This window comes from Diplotaxodon limnothrissa, linkage group LG1 (genome assembly GCF_057381915.1).
Source record: "Diplotaxodon limnothrissa isolate DT_005_m linkage group LG1, D_limnothrissa_male_GT1.1, whole genome shotgun sequence".
NCBI classification, from domain to species: Eukaryota; Metazoa; Chordata; class Actinopteri; order Cichliformes; family Cichlidae; genus Diplotaxodon; species Diplotaxodon limnothrissa.
Genome location: NC_140596.1, coordinates 20,363,681 through 20,380,187, shown reverse-complemented (window position 1 = coordinate 20,380,187; position 16,507 = coordinate 20,363,681). Strand labels below are relative to the sequence as shown.

The 16,507-nt window shown below is 43.0% G+C and overlaps 1 protein-coding gene across 1 annotated transcript in view; it reads right to left on the bottom strand.

The window, feature by feature from the left end:
* Positions 1 to 521: 521 nt before the first annotated feature.
* zfhx3b (zinc finger homeobox 3b) overlaps positions 522 to 16,507 on the bottom strand; it is a 135,871-nt gene continuing 119,885 nt past the window's right edge. The window contains exons 7-11 of the mRNA XM_085377020.1: positions 14,122 to 14,258; positions 13,347 to 13,547; positions 10,070 to 10,193; positions 4,121 to 9,649; positions 522 to 3,609 (exon numbers count right to left, since the gene is read on the bottom strand). Coding sequence (XP_085233146.1) covers positions 1,865 to 3,609; positions 4,121 to 9,649; positions 10,070 to 10,193; positions 13,347 to 13,547; positions 14,122 to 14,258 — 7,736 coding nt within the window. The 3' untranslated portion in view covers positions 522 to 1,864. The remainder of the gene's footprint in view (positions 3,610 to 4,120; positions 9,650 to 10,069; positions 10,194 to 13,346; positions 13,548 to 14,121; positions 14,259 to 16,507) is intronic.

Below are 16,507 nucleotides of genomic sequence, written 5' to 3'. Positions count from 1 at the left end.
CGTGAGAATTATTATTAGTATTCTTTTTTCATTTTCACTTATGACAAAAAAAAGGTAAAAAAAAAAAAAAAAAGACCGTAGCCACACTACATGAAGAACAAAAGACCTGCTTTGTATACATATCTACAAACACAGGAGAGCGAGAGAGAAAAATAAGTGCCGAGAGAGGAAAACGAAGAGTGAAAAATAGGAGTCAGACAGTGATAAGTGCACAAAGGTAACACAAAAATTAAATTAAATAAAACTTTCAATATTTCACCCATTATCTTTTTCATTTTGGTTAGAGCAATACCAACCAAATCATAAAATTTAAATAATGCTAAAAGAGGATCCTGCCTTGTCAGGAGGGGCATTTGGGTTCATGTTTCCCAAGAAGTTAAGAATAAGACAGAAATAAAGTTTCGATAAATTACCTGTCCATAATCTAGACTATCGGAATGACCAAGACAACATCAAATGAAGTGTCATAAAATTGGACAATACAAAAGCTAAATGTACATAAAGGTTTTTTTTTCCTCCAACCTACCATACTGTTTAAATTCGTTTCCAATGCAACATTCTACTTAACACCAAAAATGCTTGTATCTATCATAAATACAGAAGGCTGATTCTTTTTTTTCTTTTTTCTTTTTTAATTAAAACTATTCATCGCCCGTTATCACGTCTGCAATGCTTTCCTTGTATGGGATCATCGGGACTGTAACTTCCCCACTTTGAAAGGATTTCTGATATTGAAATCAGCAAATCGTTTGACCCTATTTGAATGCCCAGAAACAATGCCTTATCAAAATTTAATTCAACTTAAACTTTCTATTAGTAAATCAAGTTCAGAAAGAAAACAATAATAATGCTCATCTCCTGTTGGAAACACAAGGTGAAAACATGAATTTCTGTAACAGAAAAACATCTGTGAGCTGTTGACCTGAGAATAAAATAGACATTACATTATTCTTTCACTTTTGCAAGCCATTGGTATCTGAATGCTTAAATAGCAAGAAAACTGATAGACTATTCTCCCATACAGTACATACTGGCTTTTTGTGGCTGTGCTATTAAGTAGAAATTATTACAAAACAAAGGGACAGCTCGTTGACTTGCATTTCTTCAAAAGGGTTCTTGGGCCATCTGTCAACTTTGAGGCAGTCCATTGCCATACAGTACAGCATTCCTCCACCATTACTCAAAACGTAACTGCAGCGATCTTTTTCTGTTCTCACATATTAGTATGCCTGTACACAGATTAGCCACGACATTAAAAACACTGACAGCTGATTAAAAAAAAGAAATTGTTCACCTCGTTACAGTGTGATGCTGGGAAACCTTGGCATTCATGCGGATGGTATTTTGACCAACCGCACAGCAGGATTAAGGAACACGACAAAGAACCTAAGGCGTTAACCTGGCCTTCAACCTCCCCCAACCTCAACGCAATCCCAGTCTGCAGCCGACATCCCAGTACCAGAAACCACGGGACACACCGAAGGGTCAAGTGTCCATGCCCTGATGGGTCATAAACTATTTTGCTGGCACAATGGGGCATACACAATTTAATGCAGGTGGTTTTAATGTTGTGGCTGATCGGTGCGTTTCGGTTGAGTTAAAACAAAAACAAAAGAAAAACAAAGAAATACAAAAATGAAAACCAGCATGTTGATATGGGAAAACAATCCACTAACATTTAAATTTTTGGTTACAAGCTTTGGAATTGCAGTTAGTCTTTACACATCTTTTTCTGAAATTGGTTTGTATACTTTTAATGTATTTTTAACATTGCTGCTTTTTATGGGTTTTTTTAATTTTTGGATTTTTTTTTTTTGTCTTTTAGGGAGTTTTTTTTAAATATCGTCCATCACTGAAAGCTCTTTTACAATCTGATGGAGTCTGTTCCTACACTAGCAAGATTACTACTACAACTATTACTGTCTTTGACAAAGCCAGGCTGCTGCGGCTCCTCCGCCGTCCTGCCCAGCCTGTTTGCTGACTTCTGACTGCTGTCAGAGTCAGACTCGTCGGTAAAGACGTCTGTTGGTATCGAGGTCTGAACTCCTGAGGTGCTCAATGAACTTGAGGTAACCGTTGAAGGTGAGGACACTGGAGGAAAAGAGGAGGAAGAAGAGGAGGGACTAGCATTGGGCTTCCCAGCTAAAGCTCTGGGGAAAGGGGCCTGGGGCCAGGGTTTTCCGGCAGCTGTGGTGTTGAGTTGGGTAGTAGAGGAGGAGCACAAAGATGAGGAGACAGCAGAAGATGGCATGGTGGCTGATGTTGTTGGCGGGGGAGGAGGGCTGCTGATGGGATGAGTGGCAGACTGCGAGGTAGATGCGGTGTTAGGATTGGGGAAGCAGGCTGAAGAGTGAGGTAATAAACTAGTAGCGTGCTCTTTGGCATTTCTGACCGATCTCTTGATTGTTCTGTGTTTGTGCAATGCCGATTCCAGGTGTTGACTGAGTGCTTTCTCCCCATCCAACGTAGTGTCACAAGCCAGGCAGTCATAGAGACTTCCAGCCCCTACACCTACGCCACCGGGGACACGCAGCAACATCTCTTGCAGGTTTGCCACAGACTGACCGAAAAAGCAGTTCGATTTAAGGTGGGTAATAGCCGCTTCTTCCTTGGTGAAAACAGCTTGACACTTGCGGCATGCCAGTTTATACTGCACCTTGGGGACGATATACTGGTCTAGATGGGTGTCCACAGGTTTGCCATCCATCTCATTCTGCTCGGAGGGTACTGTAGTATGAGAAGAGGAGGAGGAGGACGAGGAGGAAGAGGACGAGGAGGAAGTGGGAGGTTCACTTTGTGGATTGCCCTTTTGCTCCTCTGATTTCGCTGGATCTTTGGCAGAATCTTTGCGATCCCCCAAGGTTTGAGGGGGAACTGAAGTTTGGCTCGCCTTGGGTTGCTGGATCTGCTGAAGCTGCCGCTGCTGCTGCTGTAGTGCCTCCTGCAAGCTCTGCTGATATTGCTGGTAATGCTGCAGTAGGGACCCTGGAGACAGGCCCATCAGTGCTTGTGACAATGCTGGGTTGTAAGGGAAGAGACTTTCCATACCATACATTGGTTGCAGGTAGCCCCCTTGTAGAGCCCCAGGAATCTGAGGGGTATAATATGGGGAAAAGCCAGGCATGAAGTAGGGTAGAAACTGGTTTGTGAGGAGAGCTGTGGGATCTGATGCCAAAGCAGCCTGGAGGGCCTGAAGCTGGGCAGGATCTACCACATACTCCATTCCAGGTGTGGGCATAGAAGTGGCAGGAACAGCTGTTTCAGGTTTCTCCTTTTTGGCGCTGGCAGCAGAAGTGGAAGGGGCGGGGGTGCTTCCAGTTGATGATGGAGTTGAGGGCTTCTCTGTCTTTTCCTTGGCCTTCTCCTTCTCTTTTACTCTCTCAGCATCTCGTTCTTTGGGGGGTTCAGGTCGCGACTGACTGGTTGAGGACGTGGAATTGGAGGTGGAGTTTGAGTGGGAAGTAGACGTGTTGGTCTGGGCTGGGCTGGATGCGGTGAGAGACGATGAGGAGGGAGGCTTGTTGGGCAATCCAGACGTGGGGAGGCTAGGTGAGGGAACACTGGCACCAGGCATGTTCAGGAGGTTTGAAGGTTTTGGAGGAGTTAAAGCTGCAAATGTGTCAAATACAGACAAGAAAATAAGACTTAATAGGTTTTCATTTCATGGTAGTGCAGTGCCTTTTTAAAAGATTATTCAGCTGTAACAAAACTAATTAATTAAACAATACTGAAAGGTGATACAAAAGAGGCAAACGTTTATTTTTATGTGAATCATAAAAAGCTTTGTGAAATGACTACAAATATCACAAAATCAAAGCCTTGTACTTTGTGGTATTTTCTGGTCTAAAGCTTAAGTGTTAGCATTTGAGACAGGTTGGGTACATAATAGCACAACAATAGCAACAATGGCAAAGGTCATTAAATTATGTCAGATATATTTGCATCAGTGTTAATGAATATATGTGGCAGATGGATTCATAGTTAGATCTGATGCCTGGAAATACACAGTACTTCCTGTAGCAATGGATGATCATTTATTAAACTAGTTTAGTTGAGAAAACCCATCTGCAACTCTAAACCTGAAATGTTAGTAGTGAAAAAATGCCAAATAGTGACGTACCTGAATTAGATGAGTTAAAGCTGGGAAGAGAGGGGCTGCCAACCCCTGGTAAAAGGACAGGTGGGATACCTTGCAGGTTTGGATAGGCCGACTGGAGATTTAAAGCCTGCATTGCAGGGTTATCAAACATCCCCTGCTGCTGCATGGCCTGTTGCTGCGCCAATCCTAAAACTTCATTGGCCTTCTTAATGCGGTCCATTTCTTGCTGGGCCATAAGTTGGCGGACAGTAGCTGGGTCAAAGTACTCTTTCTCTTTATCGATCTGGCTGCCAATAGTATCCTTCACCTTAGAGATGTGTTGCTGGGAGAAAATGTGATCGCGAACAGAGAGGCGAGCGCTATATTTAACACCACACAAAGTGCACTCAGTCTTCGGCCCCTCGTAAGACGTCTGATTTATTCCGAAGTGCTTGGCCATATTGAGCTTTGCCTTTTTCTCCTTCGCGCGAGCATTTTGAAACCACACCTGAACCACTCTCTTTGGAAGTCCAATATCATTGCCAAGTACCTCGCATTCCAGCATGGTAGGTGTCCTGTAGTCGTTAAAACAGGATTTTAACACTTTCAGCTGGAGGTTAGTCATCTGGGTTCGGAAGCGCTTTTGGCCAGGTCTATCTCCACCTTCAAGGCTCCTGCTACCAGAGGCTCCAGGACTTGGTGAGCAGGGGTCAGCCAGACTGGACGTCTCACTGTGGTCAATCATATGTTCATTTTCATAGTCCTTAGCATAATAGCTTGTTGCAGGGCTCACTAGTCCCGAGGACAGCTGGTCATCATTTTCAAGGATGGGAGCTGTGCCCCCAGACTTAGACAGGTAATCGCCACTATTTTGGCTGTGCTTTGCATCAGCACTGTCATTATCAGCATTAGCCTCATCACCTGTGGTTGTGTCTGTAATGGCTGTATTCACAGAAGAGCAGTCATCATTATCGAGTTTGCTCTGATCAAAGTTCAGGTTCATAGAGGACATTGTGGCACTCTCAAAGTCTTCCATTCCTTCAACTTTGATGGACGAAGGGCTCAGTAGACCCCTTGGAGACAAGTCCAAGCCTTTGTTCATGGGTGACATGGAGGAGCTTTGTCCATCACTGTTTGTAGTAGGGGGTAGCTGGGAGTAACCTGATGTATCAAGAACATCCATTTTTATTTGCATGTTCTCCTGCTCAGGTAACATACCGCTGAGAGTTAAATTATATCCAGCACGTTTGGCTTCATGCCAGTGACGAGAGCGAATGTGTGCTTCAAGGGCAGTCTTTGCTTTAAAAAGAGCTCGACAAAAAGGACACCTACGATGAGCTTGGGCTGGCCCAACAGCTCTAAACTGGCCTTTTCTCTCTCTGGCTCTGGTATTCTGGAACCACACTTGCACAACTCTCTTTTTCAAACCCACCTCAACAGCAATGTGGTCAAGCATTTTACGCGTAGGATTAGAATCTAATAAATACTTCTGATATAAGATCTCTAGCTGTTCAGGTGTGATGGTGGTTCTAAGCCTCTTGTCTCGCTGTGGCTCTTCTCCACTATTTGTGCTATCGTTTTCTCCTGGACTAGTGCTAGCTTTCTCCTCTAACTTCCTTTTCAGGGAGTTCATAGTGGAGGTTGGGGTGGACGGAGAGGTGGCAGAGCTGCTTGGAATTTGTGGCATCCCAGAGATTAGCTGGGTTGCCAGGAGAGGATTGCTAGGATCAAAAAGCATGAAAGACATGTCAATTGGACGGTCGAGGAACTGCGGGTGGATGAATTGATTTTGCACAGAAAGGAAGTGTAATTGCTGGTGTTCCTGCCAGTGCTCAAAGGAGGGGAAGCCAATTTTGCACTGCTCACACTGGTATGGGATCATCTGCTGTGCCAGTTGTTGTGTGGCAGAGGTCAAGTGTGGATTGAGGCCCATGTGAGAGCTTTGTGATGAAGGCTGGCTTGTCTGTGAGGCTGACAGACCACTCTGCTGTTGCTGCTGAGAAAAGGAAGGAGTTGAATGCTTGGAGGGCTTAGAAACATTTTGGATCTTCTCTTCTCTCTGTGGTCTCTGGTGTTGTACCTCAGATTGAGGTTGGTGCACAATTTCCTGCTTAATGGAGGTTTGGTTTTCTCGCGGATCAGCGGTTATTTCTGGTAACTGCTTGGGCTTCTCATCATAGAGGTTTGAGGTGGTTGCTGGTGATGCCTCCTCTTTCTCGGTGGAAGGGAGGTGTGAGAATGCTGAAGTCGTGGGTGGAAGTGGGCAGAGACTCGAAGAGGAGGGCATTGGGGTGTGACAGGAAGACCCAGAGGGAGTGTAACATTCATGGGAAAAATCCATTGAATCCTCATTTTGGCTGTCATACTGTCCATCCTCATCTTCATCTTTGTAACACAGCTTCTTTTGGTGTTTTATTAGATCAAATATACGCTGGAAAACGAGACTACATTTCTTGCACTGGTAGTTCAGGTTAGATGTGCGAATGTATCGGTCGTTTGACAGTTCTCTTCTTTCACCATCTTTCCCTCCATCACCTTGATTTTCATAATTCTTCCTTGCTTTCTGACGCGCATTTTGGAACCACACAACAATAACACGGGTGGGGAGGCTCAAAAGGTTTGAGAGCTGTTCAAATTCATCATCTTTAGGATAAGCATTGGCATCAAAGAAATCTTGCAGAACTCTTAGCTGGTAGTCAGTAAACCTAGTCCTGGATGATCTCTTGCTTCCATAGTATTCGTGTTTCTGAGGTTCAGGAGAAGGAGGTTTGGAATCAATTTTAGTGTCTTCCAGAGTTGTTGTTGGTGGATTGTTGAAATTGTAAGGCGAGTCTTTATTGCGCTGCCTTTCTTTGAAAAGGGTGTTTCTGAACCAGTGCTTTATCACTTTTTGTGGAAGCCCTGACTTGTCTGCCATCTCTTTGATCTGGTCCTCATTTGGTGAATTGTTGATATCAAAGTACTGTCGTAGGACCCTAAGCTGGTCGTCGGTGATGCGTGTCCGTGGTCTCTTGTTCTGCTGCAGCATGGCTGGTGTCAGTTGCTGTTGGTAGAGTTGGGCCAGGTCTGAGGCCAGGCTTGGCTCAACAGACGGCAACTGGGGAGGCAACTGAGTAGGCAGGGACTGAAGAGACATGGGCTGCATCATAAGTGGGGAGAAGAGCGGCAAATCCATTGGCATGGGTATTTGTGTCATTGGAACTGGTGCCTGTGGAGGTGGCACGGTTGGAGGTGTGAGTGAGGCATTAGACACAGGTATATTTGGGGTGGGAGCTCTTTGGGGTGGAGGAGGAGGTGGGGGTGGAGGAGGGGGAGGTGGTGGAGCTGGAGCAGCCTCTGGTGTAGGTGGTCTCAGTGGGTAGAGCTTATCATAATGTTCTCTGTATTCCTTGGCAAACCTCTCAAGGGATCGGAATGGAAAGAAAGCCTGGTGGATATGCTCCTGGTGACTCTTCAGAATCAGTATGTTTGAAAACAGCTTGCCACAGGCTTCACATTCCAGCTTCTCCAATCCCCCAATGGGATCTATGACTCTTGTTATTCCACCTGGACCACTTGATCCAGTAGGTCCAGCTGTCTTTTTCTGAGCTTTCTGTTTATTTTCATTGTACTGAATTACTAACTCAAACCCAAAATTTTCCAGCAGGGCTTTAGTTGCATTTCCTCGAGCATCTGAAGCAATCCTTGGTGGAGGCAAGCCAGTATCATGGTTTATGTTTATTGAAATATGCTGACTCTCCCTTTCTTTTGGCCTGCTGTCTGCAGAATCCTTATTTACATAGTCCCCATTTTTTTCGCTTGCATGCCTCTCCCTTTGTATTTCTCTGTCCTTGTCATTCTGAGAGGAGGGAGGTTTCTGCTTTAATTCAGCTTGTTGGAGGAGTGATGCACTCTGTTGCAGCAACGCCATTTGGCTCTGAACCTGCAAGTGTGATTGTTGTTGCTGCTGCTGCTGTTGCTGCTGTTGTTGTTGCTGTTGTTGCTGCTGCTGTTGCTGCTGAAGGTGGTGGTGCATCAATTGCTGCTGCAAGCAACTCTGTTGGGCTGAGTTTTTAAGATCTTCAAGCAAAGAGCTGGGGGATCCAGCTAAGCCAAGTGCTGAGCTGCTGATGCTGATCTCAGGATTTAGCTGAAATTCTGCTCCAGGGATGTAGAAAGGAAACAGCAACTGCTGCTGCTGCAGAGGCAGAAGTGCATCAGTTGTCATTGGGAAGTGCTGCAGAAGTGCTGGGTTGAACAGCTGCGACTGTAGAAGAGCAGCTTGCTGCTGGAGCTCTTGTTGAAGCTGTGCTTGAGCTTGGGCTTGAGCCTGAGCCAATTGCTGTTGCTGCTGAAGCTGTTGCTGTTGCTGTTGCCCCCTTGCCGAGAGAATGTCTGAAAATTTGGACTTTTTCACTTCGTGGTTCTCAGATGGTGAGGAGTGGCAGCTCACCGAGGAATTCCCCTGGTTTTCAGTGTTGTGAGTCTGGCTTGTGTGGTTTCCTCCTAGAATATTCTGGGCTGCCTGACTCCCAGAAGAGCTGTGGTTGGTGGAGCTAGTGTTTGAGTTGCTGGCTGGGCTTGGACTTGATGTTGATGTGCTCATGCCGGATCCTCCACTGCTTAAACCAGTTGCGCTTGCAGAGCTAGTGATCCCCCCTGCTGCCTCAAGTTTGGCTGCCCTAGCTTTGGTCTGGTGTAGAACAGAGCGCATGTGGATTTCCAAAGTTGAACTCTGGCTATATGCCACATTACAAGTGCTGCACTTGAATGGCTTGTTGTCAGGGCTGCTGGTAGGCTCAGGTTGACCAGTAGTAGACTCCTGAAGAGCCCTCTTCACCTTGTGTAGGTGGGAGACAGAGTTGTAATGAACCAGAAGGATGTTCTTCTGTGTAAAAGACTCTTTGCATACAGTGCATTTAAAAGGACGAGATGGATCCAGGAATTTCTCCATCGTAAAGTTTGGGCCCTTTCTGAATGGCAATGCACGTTTAGGTTCAGATCCAGAATCTTCCTGCAGTGAGCCAGAGTCACTGCCTGTCGGGCTTTGTTTTTCCTCTGGATCACTTTCATCTCCATCTTTGTCATCCTCTCCCAGACTTCCATGTTCTTCACCAAGGCTTGGATCACCCATTGCCATAATGTCACCATTCATCAATAATCCCCCATACAGCTGCTGGATGTCAGCTTCACTCAGTTCCAGGTGGCTGGTTTCTAAATGCTTCTTCAGCGCCTGTAGTGTTCTGAAGCTTCGCTGGCAAAGACAGCACATGGTGGCTGCCCTGATCACATGATATTGTGAATGGAGTTGTAATTTCTCCACAGTCTTGAAGGCCAGACTACACTGGTTGCAGCGGTACTTGTAGACATGCCGATCTGAAACAGGCAACTGGTGCCTTTTGTTGTGAACCTCATTGAAGTGCATTTGTAGGGAGTTAGAGGTCTTGAACAATTGATTACAGCCTTTCTTCCAGCACAGGAATCCTGTGGCATCCTCCCGTTCTGATTGTTGATCTTCCAGAGGTGACTTGCGAGCTTCAGCTATTTCAGTAGGGAGTGACACCCCTTTTTCTGGATCAGCATCTGATGCATCTGTGAATAAATAAGTCAAGAGAAGATAGCCATTCATCAGATTCTACATTTGCTGAGTGGAATTTTTCCAGTAATATCAATAAAGGACATTCAGTGTGTTAGTGGCATGGAAAGGTGCCAAAAAAACAAACAAGCCAAGCACTGACTAATTACAAAATCTGCAAACACCAACAATCTTTCATAATGTGTTGGTGTGAATGCAGGCCAAAATTGTGAAATGCTTCAGTAATAACAATTTTTTCCAGCCTATGCAATAAATACTGACTTTTCCAAAGTGTAAATACACAACAACAACAACAACAATCTTCATTTATTACACAGGTATAAGGTTGTAGAATGTAGCTGAATCTCATTAATATACACCAAGTGCATTAACATGCTCACTACAGAACACATAGCTTTTAACAAACAGATACTAACCAGCTTGCTTCTTTGTATCTTCAGCGTTAGAGTTGGATGTAGCATGAGGGGTGCTCTGTGGCTCTCTGTCTGGACTCGGCACAGGTATGAACATGCTTGCTGGTAGTGCTTCAGTTGTCGTCACCTGGAAAAGCAATTGTAAAGGAATGAGCAAACAGGTGAGGTAATGTCATCTCTTAGTTTAAACGACTACATGAAAGAATACTGACACAAACAAGAGGATACACAAAGACGTTACTTAGCTACTTACATACATACATATTCACATATACATTCTCCAGTCCCCCACATATATCCATGACAGAAGAAAGGCTACTTTTGTGTCATCCCTCAAGAAATGAGATAGATTTCTTGAGTACTAGTGTTTTTGTTTGCTAATTACTTAACAAAACACAGTACGTACTAATAAAGTAGAAAGATGAACCTAGCTTCCCCCTGGTCTCAGAGGGTTATGGTCAATCGTGAGTAACTGATTGCACAACATCTGTTTATTCTTGCTGCTCTCCCCTAACTTAGCTCATATTTCGCCCTCTGATTGCCCCTCTTCACCCCCAAACCTGACACTTCATTAAACATTCTCATTAAACAGGTCACCAGTGAGCAATATTCCATAGAGTTTAATTTAGTAATAAGACTCTACCTTTGTTAGCCTTTTTTCAATTAACTTTACAAGCAGAGCAATAATCTTCAGTCTACGAGTTGCATTTCAGTTTACATCACCTCTCCCATTTTTCCTTCTGCGTTGCCTCTATATTAAGACTTTTGATTGGTAGTTCTTTCAAGTAATACCAATTAAAGGTGCCTTGCATAAGGGACACGAAAGAGGAAAGGGATCTTGCATATTGCTGGGCCCCAAGTATAAATGTTGGTCTATACACAGAACATATTCTGTATGCTTTCTAATTACTCCTCTAATAACAGTGAGAACACAACCGAAAGTACCATAGCATGTCATATACCCTCTGGGTGAGATCGAAATAGAGCAGAATCTGCCCTGAAGCAACAGGATTTTTGAGGTCTGGTGTAATCCTTTATATCCCAAAGTCAAACACTATATGACAACTGTGGTCACACATTTACCAGAAGACATCCACACATTCCCGTCTTTGTTTGTGTTACCTCTTTATTTCTTAAAAATGAAACATAGAAAATTAGTGCAACCAGCATAGAAATGCTTAAAAAAATTTACATTACAAATTTGACTGTTTCTAGACAACTGCTTCATTAGGCGATTAGAGGCAGGAGCAGAGTATCCCAAGGTCACTTTTAATTTGGACAGCCTAATTGCCAAACATAGTTCAAAATGGCTATCATCCAGTCAGACTCCAAATTAATGAAGCACAATTATTTTCATTACCCCTATCTTCCACAGACAGAAAATGAGACATAAAATCAGAGAGGGAGGATTGGAGGAGTATGTATATATTATACATATAGTTTTCTATCTATCATCTCTTTACATCTATCCATCCATCCATTCATCCATCCATCCATCCATCCACTGAATGTCAGGGAAAAGCATTACAGACGTGCAAAAGAAAGAAAATTAACTGAAAGGAAAGGAAAGACGATAAGTGGACGAATGGATGAAGGTTGTTAGAGTGAATGCATCATTATGCATGCTTGGCAAGAAATAAAAGTCACCTATTTCAAAATTAATCAGGCTCCTCTCAGTAGACATGTGAAAAAGATAAAGTACCTTTCTATCTGCATTCACTAGTTATAAAAAGGTGCTGGCTTTAATGTGTGTTATATTACCTCTGTTCTATCTCTTCTTGTAGTGGTTCAGTACATTACTACCTCTATAAAAGAAATAAATACTGCCGTCTACCATACTAATGTGCTTGCCATTTACTTTCTGGATGGGAGATGAAGATGGTTAGGCAGCAGACAGAGCAATGTTTTATTCGCTGATTGTCCAGCAAGCTATTTAGCTTCACAAGATAGAAGAGAAAAAAGGTTTGCTCAGTGATTTACATAAAAACGGGGATAATAAAATTTTATTTCTCCTTGATGAGCATTAAAAGATGCGAGGACATTTTTTTGCATAGGTACAAAAGTAAGTACCAGTGCACTGCGGCAGGTAAAGATTTCAGGGCTCGTGGTACAAACCAGCCAAATCTTTCCCTGATAATACTGAGAGTGCACACTTGCATTTAAAAAAACAAAACAAAACAAAAACAACAATAAAAAAGAACTCCATAAGCTGTAATTTAGTCAGATTAGTGGTGAATAACAACATTTCAGTTGGTTTTATTAAAATTTCATGAAGTGGTTTGACTGTTCATTATATTTTGATTAAGCAGTGTCACATTTGTTTCACCACAAATTGTAAAAGGCCTTGTTTTGACTGGCATGCAGGTGATCATAGACATGGCAATAATGTCAGTGAACTAATAAATGAACTGGGAGCTAAGAGACCCGCTCATCTTGAAATGATTAAAAAACACAAAAACCGATTACAAGCTCCCCTCCCCAGATGACTTTGATTAGAAGAGAGCTGGAAAAGCCTTTCTGATTATGGGTACATTAAGACAATGAAGAAGAAAAGAAAAGAAAAAAACAGAAGAAAAGTATGCATCTTAAAAGGTTTGATGATTTGCAGCAAGCCAATGGGATTGCCTGTAGCCATTACACAATTAACAGCATTCTTTGTGTTGACTGAGTGCTCGCAATTTAGAGCAGTGAGGGCAAGAATGACACCGATACAGAGGCATTTCAGTGGAAGGGGATTCATTAGCAGTGAGTTGCTATTCTTTTCGACAATAATGAATCCTTACCACAGTCCTTCACCTGACACACTGCTTGTCCCCTGACTGGCCATAATATAAGTACGTAGCAATACTCTCGACCTAGAGCTTTGATTAGCGGTTGCTTTCTTGCCTTCACCACTAAGTATAAAAGAATTTGGAGATAATAACACTCCGAGAGATTGGTCTGTGTGGATAGAAAACTGGAATAAAACTAGGTGCTATACATGCAATAAAGCTTGTGAAAGTTGGAAGGACATTTTTTTTCATCCACTTATTTTTCTCAGCTGCTGTAGTAAATTTGTATGCTAATGCTATGGCAGAGCTAAATGCTAAATGACCAGAGTAATAAAAATACTCCTACAGTCAAGCTAATGAATGCCACCCTAACAAAAGAGAAGCCAATTTCAATATACCTGGAAAAATAAAGATTAAAGAAATAATAAAAATAAAGAAATAAGGAGAGACATGGTAATAAACCCTGCTGTGTCCAACCACATGCAAAATACACCGAATACAGAACTCACTGTGGCAATGAGCTTATCAACGCAATCGGGTGCCACGCTGTGGAGATGTGTGAGGTGAAACTGCAGGTGGATCTTGTTGTTGAGCATGTCCTGGCACAACGGGCAACGTAACATGGGCTGGACAGAGTGCTGTGTCATCACGTGCATTCTGAGGCGATTCAGATCCGTGTTGGTAAACTTGCAGTACGGGCACTGGTACATCTGGGTGAAAGTAAAGACAGAACAGAGGAAGAGAGACGGGGAGGCGAGAGGAGAGGAAACACAGATCCACAAAGAGTTAATGGGGTGAAATGGGTGCACTGATCATGGTGGGCCTGCTTGAAGAGAAGCGGTGGATCAGGGATAGAGTGGGGGCCTCTTCCCTGAAGCAGGCAGATCCCTCTGATCACAGACAAGTGTGTAATACCAAGCACCGCTGAGTCCTGGCACCCACTTCAAAGTGCTCTCATCTGTCAAATACTATATTGATTTTCCACCTTATACACAATTAGCAGCGCAACTGCAGCAGGAAGCCTAATATAATTTTGAGTATATTTGAAAAGAAGATTTCTGCATAATATAAAAAAAGTCGGTGAGATAACCAACTGAAAATTATTAGTATATTTTTGTACTTTTTTTAAAAATGATGTGCAAGTTTTAGACTTTTAATGAGGGCTTGGTAATTAAGGATGATATAACCTTTAGCAAGAAACCTCTAATTCAAAGTCTGGAAAATAGTTTTATGAACATCTGAGGGCATCAATATTCACAAAATACTGTGGTGTGGAACTCTCACCTGCTCCGCAGCACCCTTCTCAGCTGTCCTGGGTCGTTTCAAGGAGAGTGGGCTTTCTGAGGCCTCTGACCGTGAAGAGGGCCTTTTGGAAGGAATTGGGGAACCTGACTGGTGCCGTTCCAAGTGGCCGGACAAAGCTGAAGAGAGACACATTCACAAAGACACACGCAAACAAGGAGGAGAGTTTTTAATTATAATATAAGTGCATTTAATGGTAAATGAGCAGAGGGGTTGTTGTTACAACAAAAATTATTCACATTTTGTCTTCCAAATCTGCTGCTGCTGCTGCTGCTGCTGAGTGATAAATGTCTGCTTCACTGTTGGCTTGTAAGAATATTATACAACACTGGAAAGTGCTAATAAAAATATTAGCTTTCTGCAGGTTGCAGATTTAGGTTTCATACCCCCACAATTTCAGTCCATATGAGGTTCAAAACCTGAGACAAGACATACAAAGTCTTTCTTCCACAGAGAGAAGGCTGATGATCCAAACCAGTATTAAACTACTCTAAACATTGACTCTTTCTGTGATTACCCTTCAGTCCATGAGAACTCATGTGCAACATACATGCGACTGTCAAATTTGACGCAATGCAAAATATATATTACAGTATGATTTTTGTTATATGACATTATTATTGCAATATTTGGATGGTGAAAAAACAAGTGCAACAAGAAAATAACATATCTTTTTTGGCTTAAACCAAACTTTTTGTTTAAACTGCATAGAGAGAGCTGAGGGGGGAGTTTTAATTCAGGTACCTATCCATTAAGTCACAGTTTTGCCTCAAAAGAAAATGTATTTAAGGAGTGATCACACCGTTTTATGGAAGATTTCAATCAAGCAAAGCTGGGAAATCTTATCAGCTGTTTTGTTCCAATAAGATTTTTTGTATTTCTGCTACCAAATGTCTTCAGCGCATTGTAGGTTGCACGATTAGTCTGTGACAAAGAGGAAAATGGAGCAGCAACATGGGAAAAACTTTTCTTAAAGCATTGACAAAATCCTGACACTACGCCCAAAGTTCGGATGCACAAGATAACAAGCTCTCATTTAACAAAAAAGCTTTCAAAGATAAAAAAAACAAACAAAGAAAAAACCCGCCGCTAGATACAATGACGGCATGAGACTGATGATTAGTCATACCTAAGTATGTTTACAAGATTAAACTACACTTTGGTGCTCACAAAATGTGCTACAGCCATTCTGAATTGGTTGGCAATTCTTCTTACTGCATTCTTTGGATTTACTTTGAATGTTGGTTCAAAGTTGGCTTGTTGGTTGTTTTGGAAATGCCTCCGAGCCAAACACAAAGACAGTAACAACAGACAGTAAATTGTTGCGAACTGCATTACCAAGTCTACAATGCATTTATCGGGACCGTGTTAGGAGCAAAGCAAACACTACTGCGAGTGGCGACAGGCATCCGCTTTCCTCTTCTTTTAAAGTGCTGCCATCTCCATGGTGCTATTGCCCTTTTTTCCCCTCAACAAAAATAGGTCTAAACAGTCTGGCCAAAACATCCCTAAGGCGCAATGAAAATGTCTGTTTGTATTGTATGTTTTTATGTATTGTATGTTTTTATGTATTGTATGTTTTTGGATTGTTACGTGTTGGTGTATGGAAATGTCATGTGATTTCCACTGCAATCCTATCTATCCATATATAAACTTTGAATGCAAACAACGCTAATATCACCAAAATACAATTTCTGTACAGCAAGGCCTCACACAACATCGCCTGCAAACCACTTTAGACTACTCCACTTCATGAAGGAAAGGAGAAACTGGTGGTGCACAGAGAGTCACGACTGTAGTTGAGCAGTTTAGCGTGGGCTCAGAGAGGAGCTAAATCCACATAGAGCCTGTATAGGGGGAGCTGCAGTGGCACCCCACTTTGTCACCAGTGGAAAGAATTCATGGTGAAAGTATTGGAGTTGTCTCGCTGAACCCCTAACAAGCCCATAAAGAGTTAAATTTGCCCTGATTTGTACAGTCCTGGAAGGGCAAATTGAGAACAGAGGGCATTGGTAGGGGAGGGTTGGTTTGGCAGGGGGTCAGGTTAAGCAGGGCTGACCACGCTCCTGCTCCAGACATTAAAATGTCAGCTCCAATCAGGATGAGGGCAGTTGAGCTGATTACCCAGTGGGGGACCTGGTTTTGGCCAGAGCAGGCTGCAAGATCTCCCAGAGTCACCGGGATCAGCAAAGGAGACCCTATTAGGGTCTAGTCACAGTCAATCCTATTAAACACATCCGCCAATAAACAAAGGGAATGTTAAACAAAAGGAACCTCCCATTCCCTGACATTAACCTCTCAGTCATGGCACTGTCCTCACCAATTCATCCTCAACTCCACTTCAGTCCACTCCTACTTCCCCTGAACT